This window comes from Malaclemys terrapin, chromosome 1 (genome assembly GCF_027887155.1).
Source record: "Malaclemys terrapin pileata isolate rMalTer1 chromosome 1, rMalTer1.hap1, whole genome shotgun sequence".
Lineage (NCBI taxonomy): Eukaryota > Metazoa > Chordata > Testudines > Emydidae > Malaclemys > Malaclemys terrapin.
The window spans coordinates 1,674,169-1,687,603 of NC_071505.1; the positions used below are offsets into that span (position 1 = coordinate 1,674,169).

A 13,435-nucleotide genomic window follows, 5' to 3' on the forward strand; every position below is an offset into this window, starting at 1 on the left:
TCACCGACACACGCGGCTCCTGGCCGCGGCTCAGCTGTGCAGGTGGCTTCAGACCTGGGGAAACCCGGGGCCCCAGAATGGTTGAGATCAATGGGGGACTGAGGGGAGGGACGGCCGGGGGCAGTGCACTCAGACCCGGGCGGCTGGTCAGTAAATGGGGGGGGGACGGGGCAGCTCTGCCGGGCGAGAGAGGGTTATCCTTGCCTCGATTCCCACCCCTGTGTCGGGTGGGCACACAGCCCATGTTTGAATGGCTTGGCCCAGAGCCCAGCACGCCCCAGTGCCTCCCTTTAGCAGTGGCCAGAACCCGCTGCCCCAGAGGACAGGGCAGGAACCACCCCCCACACACACACACTCCTGTACCAATGCCACCGGGCACTGGGGTTTTCAGTGCTGTCTATGTGGTGCCTCAGGACGGCCTCGTTCTCTGTGAGTCCTGCCGAGCATCAGCCTCGGGGAGATCTTGTGGCAGGGAGTCCCGCAGGTCAATCGTGGGTTGGGTGCAAGAACATTTCCTACTCTCAATGGGCAATGGGATGGGGATGCGCTGGGCCCGTGGTCGGGCCAGCTGCCGTGGGGTGGGGACGCGCTGGGCCCAGGGTCTGGCCAGCTGCTGTGGGGTGGGGACGCGCTGGGCCCAGGGTCTGGCCAGCTGCCGTGGGGTGGGGATGCGCTGGGCCCGTGGTCGGGCCGGCTGCCGTGGGGTGGGGACGCGCTGGGCCCGTGGTCGGGCCGGCTGCCGTGGGGTGGGGACGCGCTGGGCCCGTGGTCGGGCCGGCTGCCGTGGGGTGGGGACGCGCTGGGCCCGTGGTCGGGCCGGCTGCCGTGGGGTGGGGACGCGCTGGGCCCGTGGTCGGGCTGGCTGCCGTGGGGTGGGGACTTGCTCCTGGCTGCCGTGGGGTGGGGCCGATCTGGGGTCCCTTGTTCCAGGCTCTCTGGCCTTTCCTGGCGTGACACTAACGCGCGACCTCCTGCTCCCTCTCCCCAGGCCTGTTCTGCTCCTGCCCCGTGCCGACGTCTTTCCTGCTGCCGCTCCCTGAGACCGGGGCCATGTGGGCCCTGCTGGTTCTCCTGTGCCTGATGCCACCGGGCTCCTCGGCCCCTGGGGCCCTGGCTGAGGTGCGTCAGACCCCGCCGCCTGCCGGAGCCAGGGCCAGGGCCCAGGGAGCTCTGCCGAAGGCCCCTCTGACGGTGTCGGAGCTGCCGGCCCAGGGCGCCGACCCGCTGCTCTCCCTCAACCTGGGCCTGAACTTCAAGATCAAGGTGAGGAGTCAGGGCAGCTTCCGGCCGGCAGGTCCCAGCGCCGAGCCGGCCCTCGCAGACCTGCCCCCAGCCGACACGCCGGACCCCATCTCCTCCGCCAATTTCCTGCCGCCCGGCGAGGCCCTGTCCGGCTCCTCCTCCACGCCCGGCTCGGGGTGGCTAGTGACCGGCTCTGCGGACGAACCGTCGCCGGACGCTTCCCACCGCCCCGGGAGCTGGGGCGAGACCGCCGCAGACTGGGACGGCTCCCCGGTTCCCCGGTTCCGCAGCAGCCCCGGGGGCCGCCCGCCGAGCACCACCCCCTTCGAGTCGGAGTTCCTGGAGCCGGTGCCCACAGCCCAGCTCGCCTCGTTCCGGCCCGTGCTGGGTTCCCAGCCCGACGTGATGCTGCAAGCTGCCAGGCAGCCCACCCCCGCCAGCTCCCCCCGGGGGCGCAGCCAGGGCCTGGAGTTCCAGATCAACATCGACCTGACGGCTGGGCTGGACCAGGAGGTGGGCGCGCCACCCACCCACGTCCTGCCTGCCAGGGGGGGCAAGGGCCCGGGCACCAGGTGGAAGTACCCGCTGCTCCCCAGCCTGAAGGCAGGGATCTCGGAGATCGCCAGCAAGCTGGGCACCTCCAGTGAGTACGGGGAGGGGCTTGTCTGTCTGCTCTGCTCCTGTCATGGAGTGAGGGGGGACACCAGGCCCTGCACCCCCAGCTTCCTGTGATTCACCATGACTCTCAGCCAGCCAGTAAAGCAGAAGGTTTATTTAGACGACAGGAATACAGTCCAAGACAGGTCTTGCAGGCACAGACAACAGGACCCCCCCCAGTTAGGTCCATCTTGGGGTCCCAGGGCCCCACAGCCCCCTTGGGAGGTCAGAGCCCCGTCTGCCTCCCAGCCCTTCCACCAGCCAGCTCCTGAAACTCTCCCTTCAGCGACCCCTCCCACAGCCTTTGTTCAGTTTCCCTGGGCAAAGGTGTCACCTGGCCTCCAACCCCTTCCTGGGTTTTCATGTTACATGCTCAGGTATTCTCCCTCGGTCAGTCTCAATGCAGACCGTCCTAGCCAACCTCCCCTGCCTTCCCAGCCAGCACTCCCCACTCAGCATTCAAAGACCACATTAAGAACAGTCCCAGTTCGTCACAGCTCCCCACACGGCCCCGGTGCCCCAGCCCCTAGATGTGCGTCGCACGAGGAGCCCGGGGCACAGAGCTCGCTCCACACAGATTAATGTACTGGCAGCGTCAGGCCACTGTGATCATCTAGTCCGGCCTCCCAGGCACCGCAGGGCAGTGACCCCCCCGAAACCTTTCCCGGAGCGGAGCTCGGAGCAAACCATTGCACCTGGGTCTGCGTGTGTGCGAGATTGTGTGTGTGTGTGTGTCTGTGACATTGTGGCATGTGTGTATCAGGGGTGCATGTGAGCTGTGCGGGGGGATCTGCGTGTGTGCGAGATTGTGTGTGTGTGTGTCTGTGACATTGTGCCGTGTGTGTATCGGGGGTGCATGTGAGCTGTGTGGGGGGGTCTGCATGTGTGCGAGATTGTGTGTGTGTGTGTGTGTCTGTGACATTGTGCCGTGTGTGTATCGGGGGTGCATGTGAGCTGGGGGGGGGGGTCTGCATGTGTGCGAGATTGTGTGTGTGTGTCTGTGACATTGTGTCGTGTGTGTATCGGGGGTGCATGTCAGCTGGGGGGGGTCTGCATGTGTGCAAGATTGTGTGTGGTGCGTGCATCTCTGACATTGTGCCGTGTGTGTGTATCAGGGGTGCATCTGAGCTGTATGGGGGGGGTGTCAAGGCTCCTTCCCCACTCTGAACTTTAGGGTACAGATTTGGGGGCCTGCATGAAAACTTCTAAGCTTAACTACCAGTTTAGATCTGTTTTTGCTGCCACCACCCAAATGATTTATGAATTTCGGAAACTCTGTCTTCCTCCCCCGCCCCCGCAAAACCTTACCCTACCTGGGTAGTCTTGGGAGACTCTTCCACCAATTCCCTGGTGAACACCGATCCAAACCCCTTGGAGCTTAAAACAAGGAAAAATCAATCAGGTTCTTAAAAAGAAGGCTTTTAATTAAAGAAAAGGTAAAAATCATCTCTGTAAAATCAGGATGGAAAATAACTTTACAGGGTAATCAAACTTAGAGCCCAGAGGACCCCCCTCTAGCCTTAGGTTCAAAGTTACATCAAACAGAGGTAATCACCCTAGCAAAAGGTACATTTACAAGTTGAGAAAACAAAGATAAAACTAACACGCCTTGCCTGGCTGTTACTTACAAGTTTGAAATATGAGAGACTTGTTCAGAAAGATTTGGAGAGCCTGGATTGATGTCTGGTCCCTCTCAGTCCCAAGAGCGAACTCTCCCAAAACAAAGAGCACAAACAAAAGCCTCCACCCCAAGATTTGAAAGTATCTTGTCCCCTTATTGGTCCTTCGGGTCAGGTGTCAGCCAGGTTACCTGAGCTTCTTAACCCTTTACAGGGAAAAGGATTTTGGAGTCTCTGGCCAGGAGGGATTTTATAGTATTGTACACAGGAGGGCTGTTACCCTTCCCTTTATAGTTATGAGAGGGGGTCTGCGTGTGCGCGAGATTGTGTGTGCGTCTGTGACATTGTGCCGTGTGTGTATTGGGGGTGCATGTGAGCTGGGGGGGGTCTGCATGTGTGCGAGATTGTGTGTGCGTCTGTGACATTGTGCCGTGTGTGTATCAGGGGTGCATGTGAGCTGGGGGGGGGTCTGCGTGTGTGCAAGATTGTCTGTGTGTGAATTGGGCTGCGTGTGAGGTGTGTGGAAGAGTCTGCGTGTGTGTGTCAGGTTGTGCTGGGTGTGTATTGGGGGGGCATGTGAGCTGTGTGGGCGGGGGGGTCTGCATGTGTGCAAGGTCGTGCTGGGTGTGTTTCAGGGGCATGAGGTGCGTGTGTGGGTTTGCACGTGTGCGAGATTGTGTGTGTGCGTGTGAGGAGTGCATACACGTGTGTGTGAACAGATATGATCTGTGCTCCTCGTGGCAGAACCGGCTGCAACTGGCCCTTCCCCTGGGGGTCCGAGCGCAGCAGCCCCTGCCCTGGCGAGCCGTGGAAGGGGCCGGATTAGCACCAGAGCAGGCCCCCCGTGGCCCAGCCGGGCCCTGTCCGCGGGCAGGGCAGCTCGTCCCCCACAGCCCGTCCAGCCCCCGAAGGTGCCCATGGTGCCATCAGCACCAGTCATGGGGAGGTTGCAGTGCAACGCCTGTCCCAGCCCCATCTCAGGCGGGAGCCCCAGGGCTAGCGTGGGAGTGGGGAGCCCGGCCCGTCAGGCGTGGGGGGATGGAGCGCAGATCCTGGGGTCCAGATTCCCGATGGCCTCAGCGGGCAGCAGCAGCTCTTGACTGACTCACCAGCTCCTGGCAGCCCTGGGCACACGCTCGCTCCCCCACCAGCTGAGCCGAGCGCCCCGGAGCCCCAAGGCTGGAGCCAGAGCCCCCCACTCCGGAGAGCCCGCGCTGAGCCCCCCTGCTGCATGGCCACCAGCAGCCCCTGCCCAGAGTCAGGAGCCTGGGCACATGTAGGGCTGCCACCTTTCCAATCGCACAAAACCAAACACCCTAGCCCCGCCCCTTCCCCGAGGCCCCGCCCCCTGCTCATTACATCCCCCCTCCCTCAGTGGCTTGCTCTCCCTCCCCCTCACTCACTTTCACTGGGCTGGGGTATGGAAGGTGGTGAAGGATGCGGGCTCCGGGATGAAGCCAGAAATGAGGGGTTCAGGGTGCAGGAGGAGGCTCCAGGCTGGGGCAGGGAGTTGAGGTGTGGGAGGGGGTGAGGGGTGTGGCTGGGGGTGCGGGCTGTAGGTGGGGCTGGGGATGAGGGGTTTGGGGTGCAGGAGAGAGCTATGGGCTTGGGCAGGAGGTTGGGGTGCAGGAGGGGGCTCCAGCCTGGGGCAGGGAGTTAGGGTGCGGGAGGGGGGAGGGCTCCGGCTGGGGATGCAGGCTCTGGGGTGGGGTCAGGGATGAGGGGTTTGGGGTGCAGGAGGGGGCTCCAGGTTTTGGGGGGGTCTCAGGGCTGGGGCGGGGGATTGGGATGCAGGGGGGTGAGGGCTCCGGCTGGGGATGCAGGCTCTGGGGTGGGGTCAGGGATGAGGGGTTTGGGGTGCAGGAGGGGGCTCCAGGTTTTGGGGAGGGTTTCAGGGCTGGGGCAGGGGATTGGGGCTCGGGGTTGGGGCGCTGGCTTACCTCGAGCGGCTCCCGGGCAGCAGTGGAGTGGGGCTAAGGCAGGCTGCCTGCCTGTCCTGGCTCCGCGCTGCGCCCTGGAAGAAGCCAGCAGGTCCAGCTCCTGACCTAGGCTGGGGGGCAGGAGTGTCCGCGGCATGCGCTGCACTCGCCCACAGGCACCGCCCCCGGTCAATGGGAGTGCGGAGCCGGTGCTCGGGGCGGGGGCAGCTCGCAGAGGAGCCCTGTGGGATCCCCGCCTAGGAGCCAGACCTGTTGCTGGCCGCTTCCGGGGCGCAGCGCAGTGCCAGGGCACGTCGGGACTAGCCTGCCTTAGCCCTGCCGCACCGCTAACCGGACCTTTACTGGCCTGGTCGGCGGCGCTGACCGGAGCTACCAGCGTCCCTTTTCGATCAGGTGTTCGGTCGAAACCCGGAGGGCTGGGGTTGGGGTGGAGCCTGTGTATGTAAGGGGGGACTGGGGCCATTTTCGTCCTTTCCCTGCTCTATGGCCCCATCCCGGACGAGGGCACGGCCCCCGCGCGGTGGGCGACTGAGAGATGCCATGGGCAGAGGCCCTTCGGGGCTCCTGGGGATGTCTGTGCCTGCCCTCTCTGCAGGGGGCACCATGGGGGGGCGGGGGGGGGATGGTCTGTGTGCCGTGGCCCCTCTCCCAGACATGGGTCACACATGTCTGGGCTGAATTAGAGCCAGGCCTGGGTGCAACAGGCCCTGTAACCCCTCCCCTACCCACTGGGCACCTGCTGCTGACGGCTCTGCCCCGAGCAGGCCCCCGAGCACCCCTGTGTGTGTGTCGGGGGGTCTCCGAGTCTTGTCAGAGTCAAGCCGTCCCCCTTTCCGTGTGCATGTAGGGGGTCCCTGGCCCCCCTGCTGACCAGGCCTGGCCTTTACTGTCTCCCTGCAGGTTTCTTTGGCCCTACGCTGCCCCCAGACTGGCACCAGGAGAGGAACAGCACAGGTGGCGTCTGGGACCAGCCCCAAGACACCAGCCCCTCCCCACCTCGTGCCACGGAGCCCGGTGAGCCGCTGGGCTGACCCGCCTGTCCTGTGGGGCTGGGGCAGCCCCCAAACCAGCTCCTCCTTCTATGCGTCCCTCCCACTGCCTGCCCCCATCACACAGAGCCGGAGCAGACGCCAGGGCATTCAGAATCCCTGACACACACGAAGGACACTCACCACCCAGCCCTATGCCCCCACCCGCTGCGCAGAATGGGCCTCCTCGTACAGCCCACGATACCTACACACTGATGTACCCCACCGTGATACACACCCCAGTGCACCCTGATACATCCCCTACACGCATACGAATGTACCCCAGCCTCGTTACACACCCCAACACTTCCCCAGTGCATGCCTGATACACACCCCAGTGCAGCCCAGTACACCCTGATACACACCCCAGTGCACCCTGATACATCCCCTACACGCATACGAATGCACCCCAGCCCCGATACACACCCCAACACTTCCCCAGTGCATGCCTGATACACACCTCATTGCACCTCGATACATCCCCAATACACGCATACGAATGTACCCCAGCCCCGATACACACCCCAACACTTCCCCAGTGCATGCCTGATACACACCCCAGTGCACCTCGATACATCCCCAGTACACACATACAAATGCACCCCAGCCCCGATACACACCCCAACACTTCCCCAGTGCATGCCTGATACACACCTCATTGCACCTCGATACATCCCCAATACACGCATACGAATGCACCCCAGCCCCGATACACACCCCAGCACTTCCCCAGTGCATGCCTGATACACACCCCAGTGCAGCCCAGTACACCCTGATACACACCCCAGTGCACCCTGATACACACACACACTAATGCTCCCCCCCAATACACACCCCAGTACACCCCTTATATCCCCAATACACACCTCATTGCACCCCCTGATCCCCCCCAACATATACTCCCCAGGCACCCCTCTGATACCCCTAATGCTGCACTGATGCACACCCCAATAAACACACACAGCACACAGACTGGCCAGAGTGATATACCCCCCAATGCATCCCCTGGTACACCCCCCAGCACCCCCCAGTGTGCCCCCGATACCCCAGTGCCCTGATACCCCTGGTATACACTTTGCCTGGGGCACGATGCTGAGAGCAAGGGGTGCGAAGGGTTAATGGGAGGGGGCTGAGCAGCGGCTGGGGCAAGTCCCTGAGGTTCCTTGTGGACTCAGCCACGCCTGGCTTTGCACAGAGCTCGGTGCTATCTCCGCATCTCCCTGACCCTGGGGAGGGGAGGTCAGACCTTTGCCCAGGAGCCGGCTCAACAGGTCTGGGGGTGGGGGTGGGGGGCCTGCAGGGGGCCTACCGCCGGCGGGGTGTTGCACAAGGCCCAGGTGCGGATATTTTTGCCTGCCTCTGTAGCCTGAGTGGGGTTCCCAGCAGTGCAGGGAGGGGCTGGTGGGGCTGGCCCGGGGTGCTGGGGGGGACGAGGCATGGGGGGACTGGCTGGGGCGCTGCTCCGGGCTGGGCTGGCACTGAGAACAGGGCGCCCGAACTGCCCCTGCTGGGCAGACGCCTGGTACATCCTGTCCCGGGGGGGGGGTGTGTGCGGTGCCGGGGGCCCGGAGAGAGGAATGCAGCTGGGTCTGCCCCATGCTGTCACCAGGGCCTCTTGCTAAGCCGGCTCCTTGGCCAGTTGCTGGAGATGCTGGTCTGACAAGGCCAGGGAGAGAACCCCGGTGTCCTGGCCAGCTCCCTGCCTGGGGCGGGGGGGGGGAGGGGGTGTCCTGGGCCACTGCTGAGTGCAGAGGGATCAGCTCACCCACCCCCCCGCCCCCTGCTGTGTGAAACCCAGCACGTCTCAGAGCGGGGAGGGGCGGGGAGGGATTTGTCAGGGTCAGGCCGCCCTGCCAGCCCTGGGGCGGCTCCTGGCCACACACCCCTCGCTGCTAGCCCTTGGGAGCTTTCCATGACCGGATCTAGCAGCAGCAGGAAAGTGGCTGGGCCGGGCTGGGCTGGGCTGGGCTGGGCCAGGCCGGGCTGGGCTGGCCGGAATCGTTCTGCCTGTGGAGGGTTCTGCAATGAAGTGTGGCCAGAGCACGGAGAATATGCTCCCCTGCTCCCTGTCCCTCTCCTGCTGCCCTCAGCCCCTCCTAACCCCACTGTCCTTCAGCCCTCTGTCCACACTGCACTCCCCCATCCCCTCTCCTGTTCCCCTGGGGCTCCCCTGCTCTGCCCACCCCTTTCCGTATTCCCTTCCTCCTCCCCGTTAGCCTGCGGCCGGTGGGGCCCGGACAGTGTCTGGCGATAGCCGTCGGTGGGCTGCTGAGTGCGGTTGGACCCGGAGAAGCTGCGCCCCTGAAGGTCACTCTGCCAGCTCCCTGCAGAGGGCCGGGGCCGCCTGTCACATCCCATGGGGAGATGGAGCGAGAGCTGCCATCCCCTGCGTGCCCAGGCTGACGGGTGCCAGGCAGCATTAGCCTCCATCCGGCACGCTCCCTTCCAGGTGCAGGCCGGCGGGTGCAGCAGCGCCCCGGGCGCAGCGAGCAGAGAAATGCTTGGTGGCAGCCCGTCAGCCCAGGTAAGTGCCGCCTGCGTGGAGGTGACAGATGGATCTGGACAGGGGTGAGGACAGCAGCTCTGCCGGCGACAGGCCCGTCACCTCTGCAGTCACACCGTGTCCCTGGCTCAGCCTCCCGGGAAGGGCAGCGCAGCCGGGCAGAGACGACCTCCCACTGGTCTGGCATGGCGTGGGGAACCGAGCTGCCGCTGCTCCTTCCATCATCCCCTGCCTGGCACCGCCAGCCTCTGATTTCCAGCCCCCGCTGTGGCTGCGTGGTCCCCAGTCTCGGGTGGGAGCAGCGAGTGCCTCTTTCCCCGACGGTATCCCCGCTCCAGTGGGCTCGGCTTGGCCAGCCCTCTGCTAGCCGGCCCGGCCACTGGGAGCGGGTCCAGCACAGTGCTCGCCGCAGCCCGCAGGAGCCCCCAGCCGCGGGAAGGCAGCCTGTGTCCGTGCACCCGTGGGCGATTCGGGATTGCTGCTCGTTCCACCTGCCACTCCTGTGCTCTGTGATGTCACAGGCGGCTGCTGGGCAACCCTGGAACCCGGGGCCGGGTTTGGAATCCCGCCGAGGAGTCACCCAGAGCAGCCGGGGAGAGATGGACGTCGCTGCCAAGCCCCACATCCCCCCCGCCATGGCTCTGTATGCCGAGAAGCACGGTGTCTTCCAGCTGATGCAAAGCATGGTGGAGGCCCTGCTCATCCACCAGCCCGAGGACCCCATCTCCTTCATGATAGACCACCTGAAGCAGGACAGCGACCACGTGCCCAGGGTGTTCGTGCTGGGTCCGCCGGCCGCCGGGAAAACCACCATTGCCATGTGGCTCTGCAAGCACCTCAACGCCTCCTACCTCAGCCAGCAGAAGCTGCTGGCCAACAAGACGCTGGTGCTGGCCAAGGAGGCGCAGAGCTACCAGCAGCGGCAGGAGCAGATCCCCGACGAGCTCTGGGTCGACCTGCTCCAGGACCGCCTCTCAGACGTGGACTGCATCAGGGAGGGCTGGGTCCTGGACGGCTTCCCCCAGACCCGCAAGCAAGCCTTGCTGCTGCAGACCTCCGGCATCGTGCCGCGGCACGTGGTGGCGCTTTACGCGCCAGACACCGTGCTGGTGGAGAGGAACCTAGGCAAACGCCTAGACCCCGTCAGCACGGAGGTGTACCATACCACCTTTGACTGGCCGACCGACCCCACGGTGGAGCAGCGCCTGGTGCAGCCCGACGGCTGCTCGGAGCAGGCCACAGCCAAGCGGTTGCTGGAGTATCACCGCAACATCCAGGGCATCTTCCAGTCCTACCGGGGGAACCTCCGGACCGTCAATGCCGACCAGCCCTGCGCCGATGTCTTCTCCCAGGTGCTGACGTTCGTGGAGAGCCAGCCCCGCTCGGCCGCCCCCTTCACCCCCCGGGTCCTGCTCTGCGGGCCCCCTGGCAGCGGGAAGAGCCTGCAGGCTGCCCTGCTGGCCCAGAAATACGGCCTGGTCAACGTGGGCTGCGGGCAGCTGCTGAAGGAGGCCGTGGCGGAGAAGTCGAAGATCGGGGAGCTCATCAAGCCGTATTTCGAGAGCAGCTGCCCGGTGGCGGATAACCTGGTGCTGAAGGTGCTGCGGGAGCGGTTGGGCAAGCTGGACTGCGCGTCCTTCGGCTGGGTGCTGCATGGCTTCCCGCGCGACGCAGACCAGGCCGAGCTGCTGAGGAACACCGGCTTCGTCCCCAACCGGGTCTTCTTTCTCACCCTGCCGGTGGAGGCCATCCTGGAGCGGGTCTCTCAGCGGGCCACGGACCCCGTCACGGGCGAGCGCTACCACCACCTGTACAAGCCGGCCCCGAGCCTGGAGCTGCGCCGGCGCCTGCGGCAGAACCCCCAGGACGCGGCGGAGAAGCTGGAGCTGCAGGTGGATCTGTACAGCCGGCACGTGGCGGACTTGGAGGAGTTCTACGAGGATGCCGTCTACGTCAACGCCGACCAAGACCCCTACACTGTCTTCGAGTCCATAGAGAGCTGCGTCACTCGGCCCCTGCCCCTCCGCACCGTCTAGAGCCTGCGGGCAGGGAAATACAGAGTTTGCTTTCAGAATGGGATTCGGGGTCATCTTCTTTAACAGGGACAGGTGTTCCGGGGGGGCCGCTGGGCTCCCCCAAGCCCCCACCTCCCTGCCCAGCCCCCAGCCCAGCAAAATTACCAGGGTAAAATATGGAATGGCTTCCCGGTGATGTCAATGTGGAGCCAGCAGCGCCCAGCCAGCTCTCCAAGCACTTGGCTTGAGACCCTCTGCCACTCAGTCGATCTTTCCCGGCCTCCTTCCCTCTTCCCCTTCCCCCCGCCCTCGATTTTGACACCCCTGCAAGTTTGCTGATCCCCCTCTCGGCCGCGAGAGCAGGGGGGGGGTCCCTGTTGCCTTGGGGGTCTCACCCCGGGGAAAGCTGCCCTGTGTTCTCTTACGAGTCTTCTCCCAGCTTGTCTGGTGAGAGCGTCCCAGGCCAGGCTCTGCAGCTCCCTGGGGCACACGGGGACCCTCCGAAGCTTTGAGAAGCTGGTTGGAGGAATCGCTGCTCATCCCAGGCCAGGCGTGGGGAGGGGCCCTTCCCCTCTGCAGGCGGAGGCGGGGGTCTCAGTAGAGTGAAGCTGTTCCCGCTTGGTGGGGGGAAACCTTTGGAAAGCCTGGCACTGGTTTGGGTGGGGGCTGCCCTGCTGTCACGGACTCACAGATCGTGCCCACTCTTGGCCCCGTATGGTCCATGGGGGGTGCCCCTTTCAGTGCGACAGCCCTTCTCGGGGGTCCACTCTCTCTCGGGGTCAGGCCCCTCCACCTCCAGGAGCCGCACCTCTCTGAGCCTTAGCACGTCTGTCTCTGCCGTGGGCCCCCTCAGAGAGTCCCCTCGCTCTGGACCCCCGGGGCCTCCACCCCCGAAGGGAACGATGCCACCCCATCCCCGGCCTGTTCTCTAGACCGGAGTGACTCTCAGCCAGCGTAACACAGGAGGGTTTATTGAGAGTTGAACACAGCACAGGAAACTCTCAGGGCCTCAGGCCTGGCCTCCCTCAGCCCAGCACATCCTAGTCTCTCTGCATCCAGGTGGGCTCTGCCTGCTCCCCCTCTCCAGCCCTGAGCCCCCCTGCTCCCAGCTGGTCATCTGAGCTCCCCGGCCCCAAGCCCCTCCTCTGTCCATTGTCTTCTCTCCAGGGAAACAGGGTCGCCTGGGCCTCCTCTCCTCGCTTCTGTCCTCTGGGCCCTTCTGGCTGGAAGGGGCTGGTCAGGTCACCGGGGTCCTCTCTTCACAGCCCATTGTCCTCCCACTGGCCAGAACCAGCTGTGACTCCCGAGCTGGACCTCCCGATCACCAGGTCACCCGTCGCTGGGGTGTCCATTCTCCAGGCCATTGGCCGGGGTCCCAAGTTCCCTCGTTGGTCCTGTGTACCAACAAACTCCCTCTCCCCTCACCTCATTAAACCACTAACACCCAGGAAAACTGAGTCCCACCCCCTCTGCATGCAAACCATTGGAAAAAACAAGGAAAAATCAAGAAAACCCCCCACTTCGTCACACCCACTGAGGGCTCGTTGGGAAGGGTCTTGTCCATGTTGGCCGTTGCCACGCCCAGGGGGCAGCTGGGGTCTCTGCTGACTCCAGCACTTGTGGTTTCGGAGGAGGGGGGTGGTTCTCTACTGGGAAACGTGCTCAGAATTAAAGTCTCGACTTCAAAGACCCCCGAGCAAACCGCAGGGGGCGCCGGCTCCCTGGCGCGCATGTCACTGTGCCAGCCGGAGATGCTCGCGCACTCGTCCTCGCTGGTTCTCCGCCCCGTCCTGCTCTCCTGGCCCGTGTGGCTCACAGCCTCGTGCTGGCGTTTGACTTGGAGGAGTCGTTCTCCTCGACCACCTTACAAAGGGCATGTCTCTGCTGTCCCGCTCAGGTGCCCCTGGGGTGCTGGGTGCGGACTGGCTGACGGCTCTCCGAGGCAGGTTTGCGGAAGAGCCTGTGATCTCCGAGCAGTGGGAAGCCCGGCAGGAGAAATGCTGCTCAGCGAGCAGCAGGCAGGACTGGCGGCTTCGGGCGCCCGCGCCAGGGCTGGACAGAGAAACGGGCTGGTGACTCCGGGGCCGTCGGCTGAGCACACCTGCGCAGAACGCCGCTCGGCCAGTCCAGCCGCGGGCGCGTTCAGGGCAGCGTTCTGCCTCCTTCGGTAACGGAGCCGTTCTCTGGCCCGGCACCCAGTCTGCTGGCACACACCCAGCGTCCATCCAGCCCTATTGGTGCATATGTAATGGGGGCCTTGCCCCTGGAGCGCCCCCTGGCGGGGCAGCGCTGCAATTAAGTCCCTGCCTCAGTTTCCCCTAGTGGGCTTTTAGTAAGCCCTATGGGGCTTATGTATATTGAACAGTGCCCCTTCCGGGCTTCAGCTTGTTTAACCAACGGTGGCACATTACCCAAATCGGCCTCCACCCCA

The 13,435-nt window shown here is 64.3% G+C and overlaps 2 protein-coding genes across 3 annotated transcripts in view; both read left to right on the forward strand.

Annotated features, from left to right (window-relative positions):
* The window catches only part of PRRT4 (proline rich transmembrane protein 4), a 30,064-nt gene that overhangs the window by 10,735 nt on the left and 5,894 nt on the right, over positions 1-13,435 (forward strand). For both annotated transcript variants that reach the window (XM_054016155.1, XM_054016156.1), the window contains 2 exons: positions 989-1,885; positions 6,359-6,472. In XM_054016155.1, the coding sequence (XP_053872130.1) occupies positions 1,051-1,885; positions 6,359-6,472 (949 nt within the window). In that variant the 5' untranslated portion in view covers positions 989-1,050. The remainder of the gene's footprint in view (positions 1-988; positions 1,886-6,358; positions 6,473-13,435) is intronic.
* Positions 9,175-11,025, forward strand: LOC128830338 (adenylate kinase 8-like). Its single transcript, XM_054016157.1, has one exon. It carries the CDS (start codon positions 9,175-9,177, stop codon positions 11,023-11,025), a length of 1,851 nt encoding a protein of 616 aa, XP_053872132.1.

What these genes read in the sequence shown, in the direction of transcription:
- LOC128830338 (XM_054016157.1), top strand. Translation starts at nt 9,175, where the DNA reads ATGGCGTGGGGAACCGAGCTGCCGCTGCTCCTTCCATCATCCCCTGCC.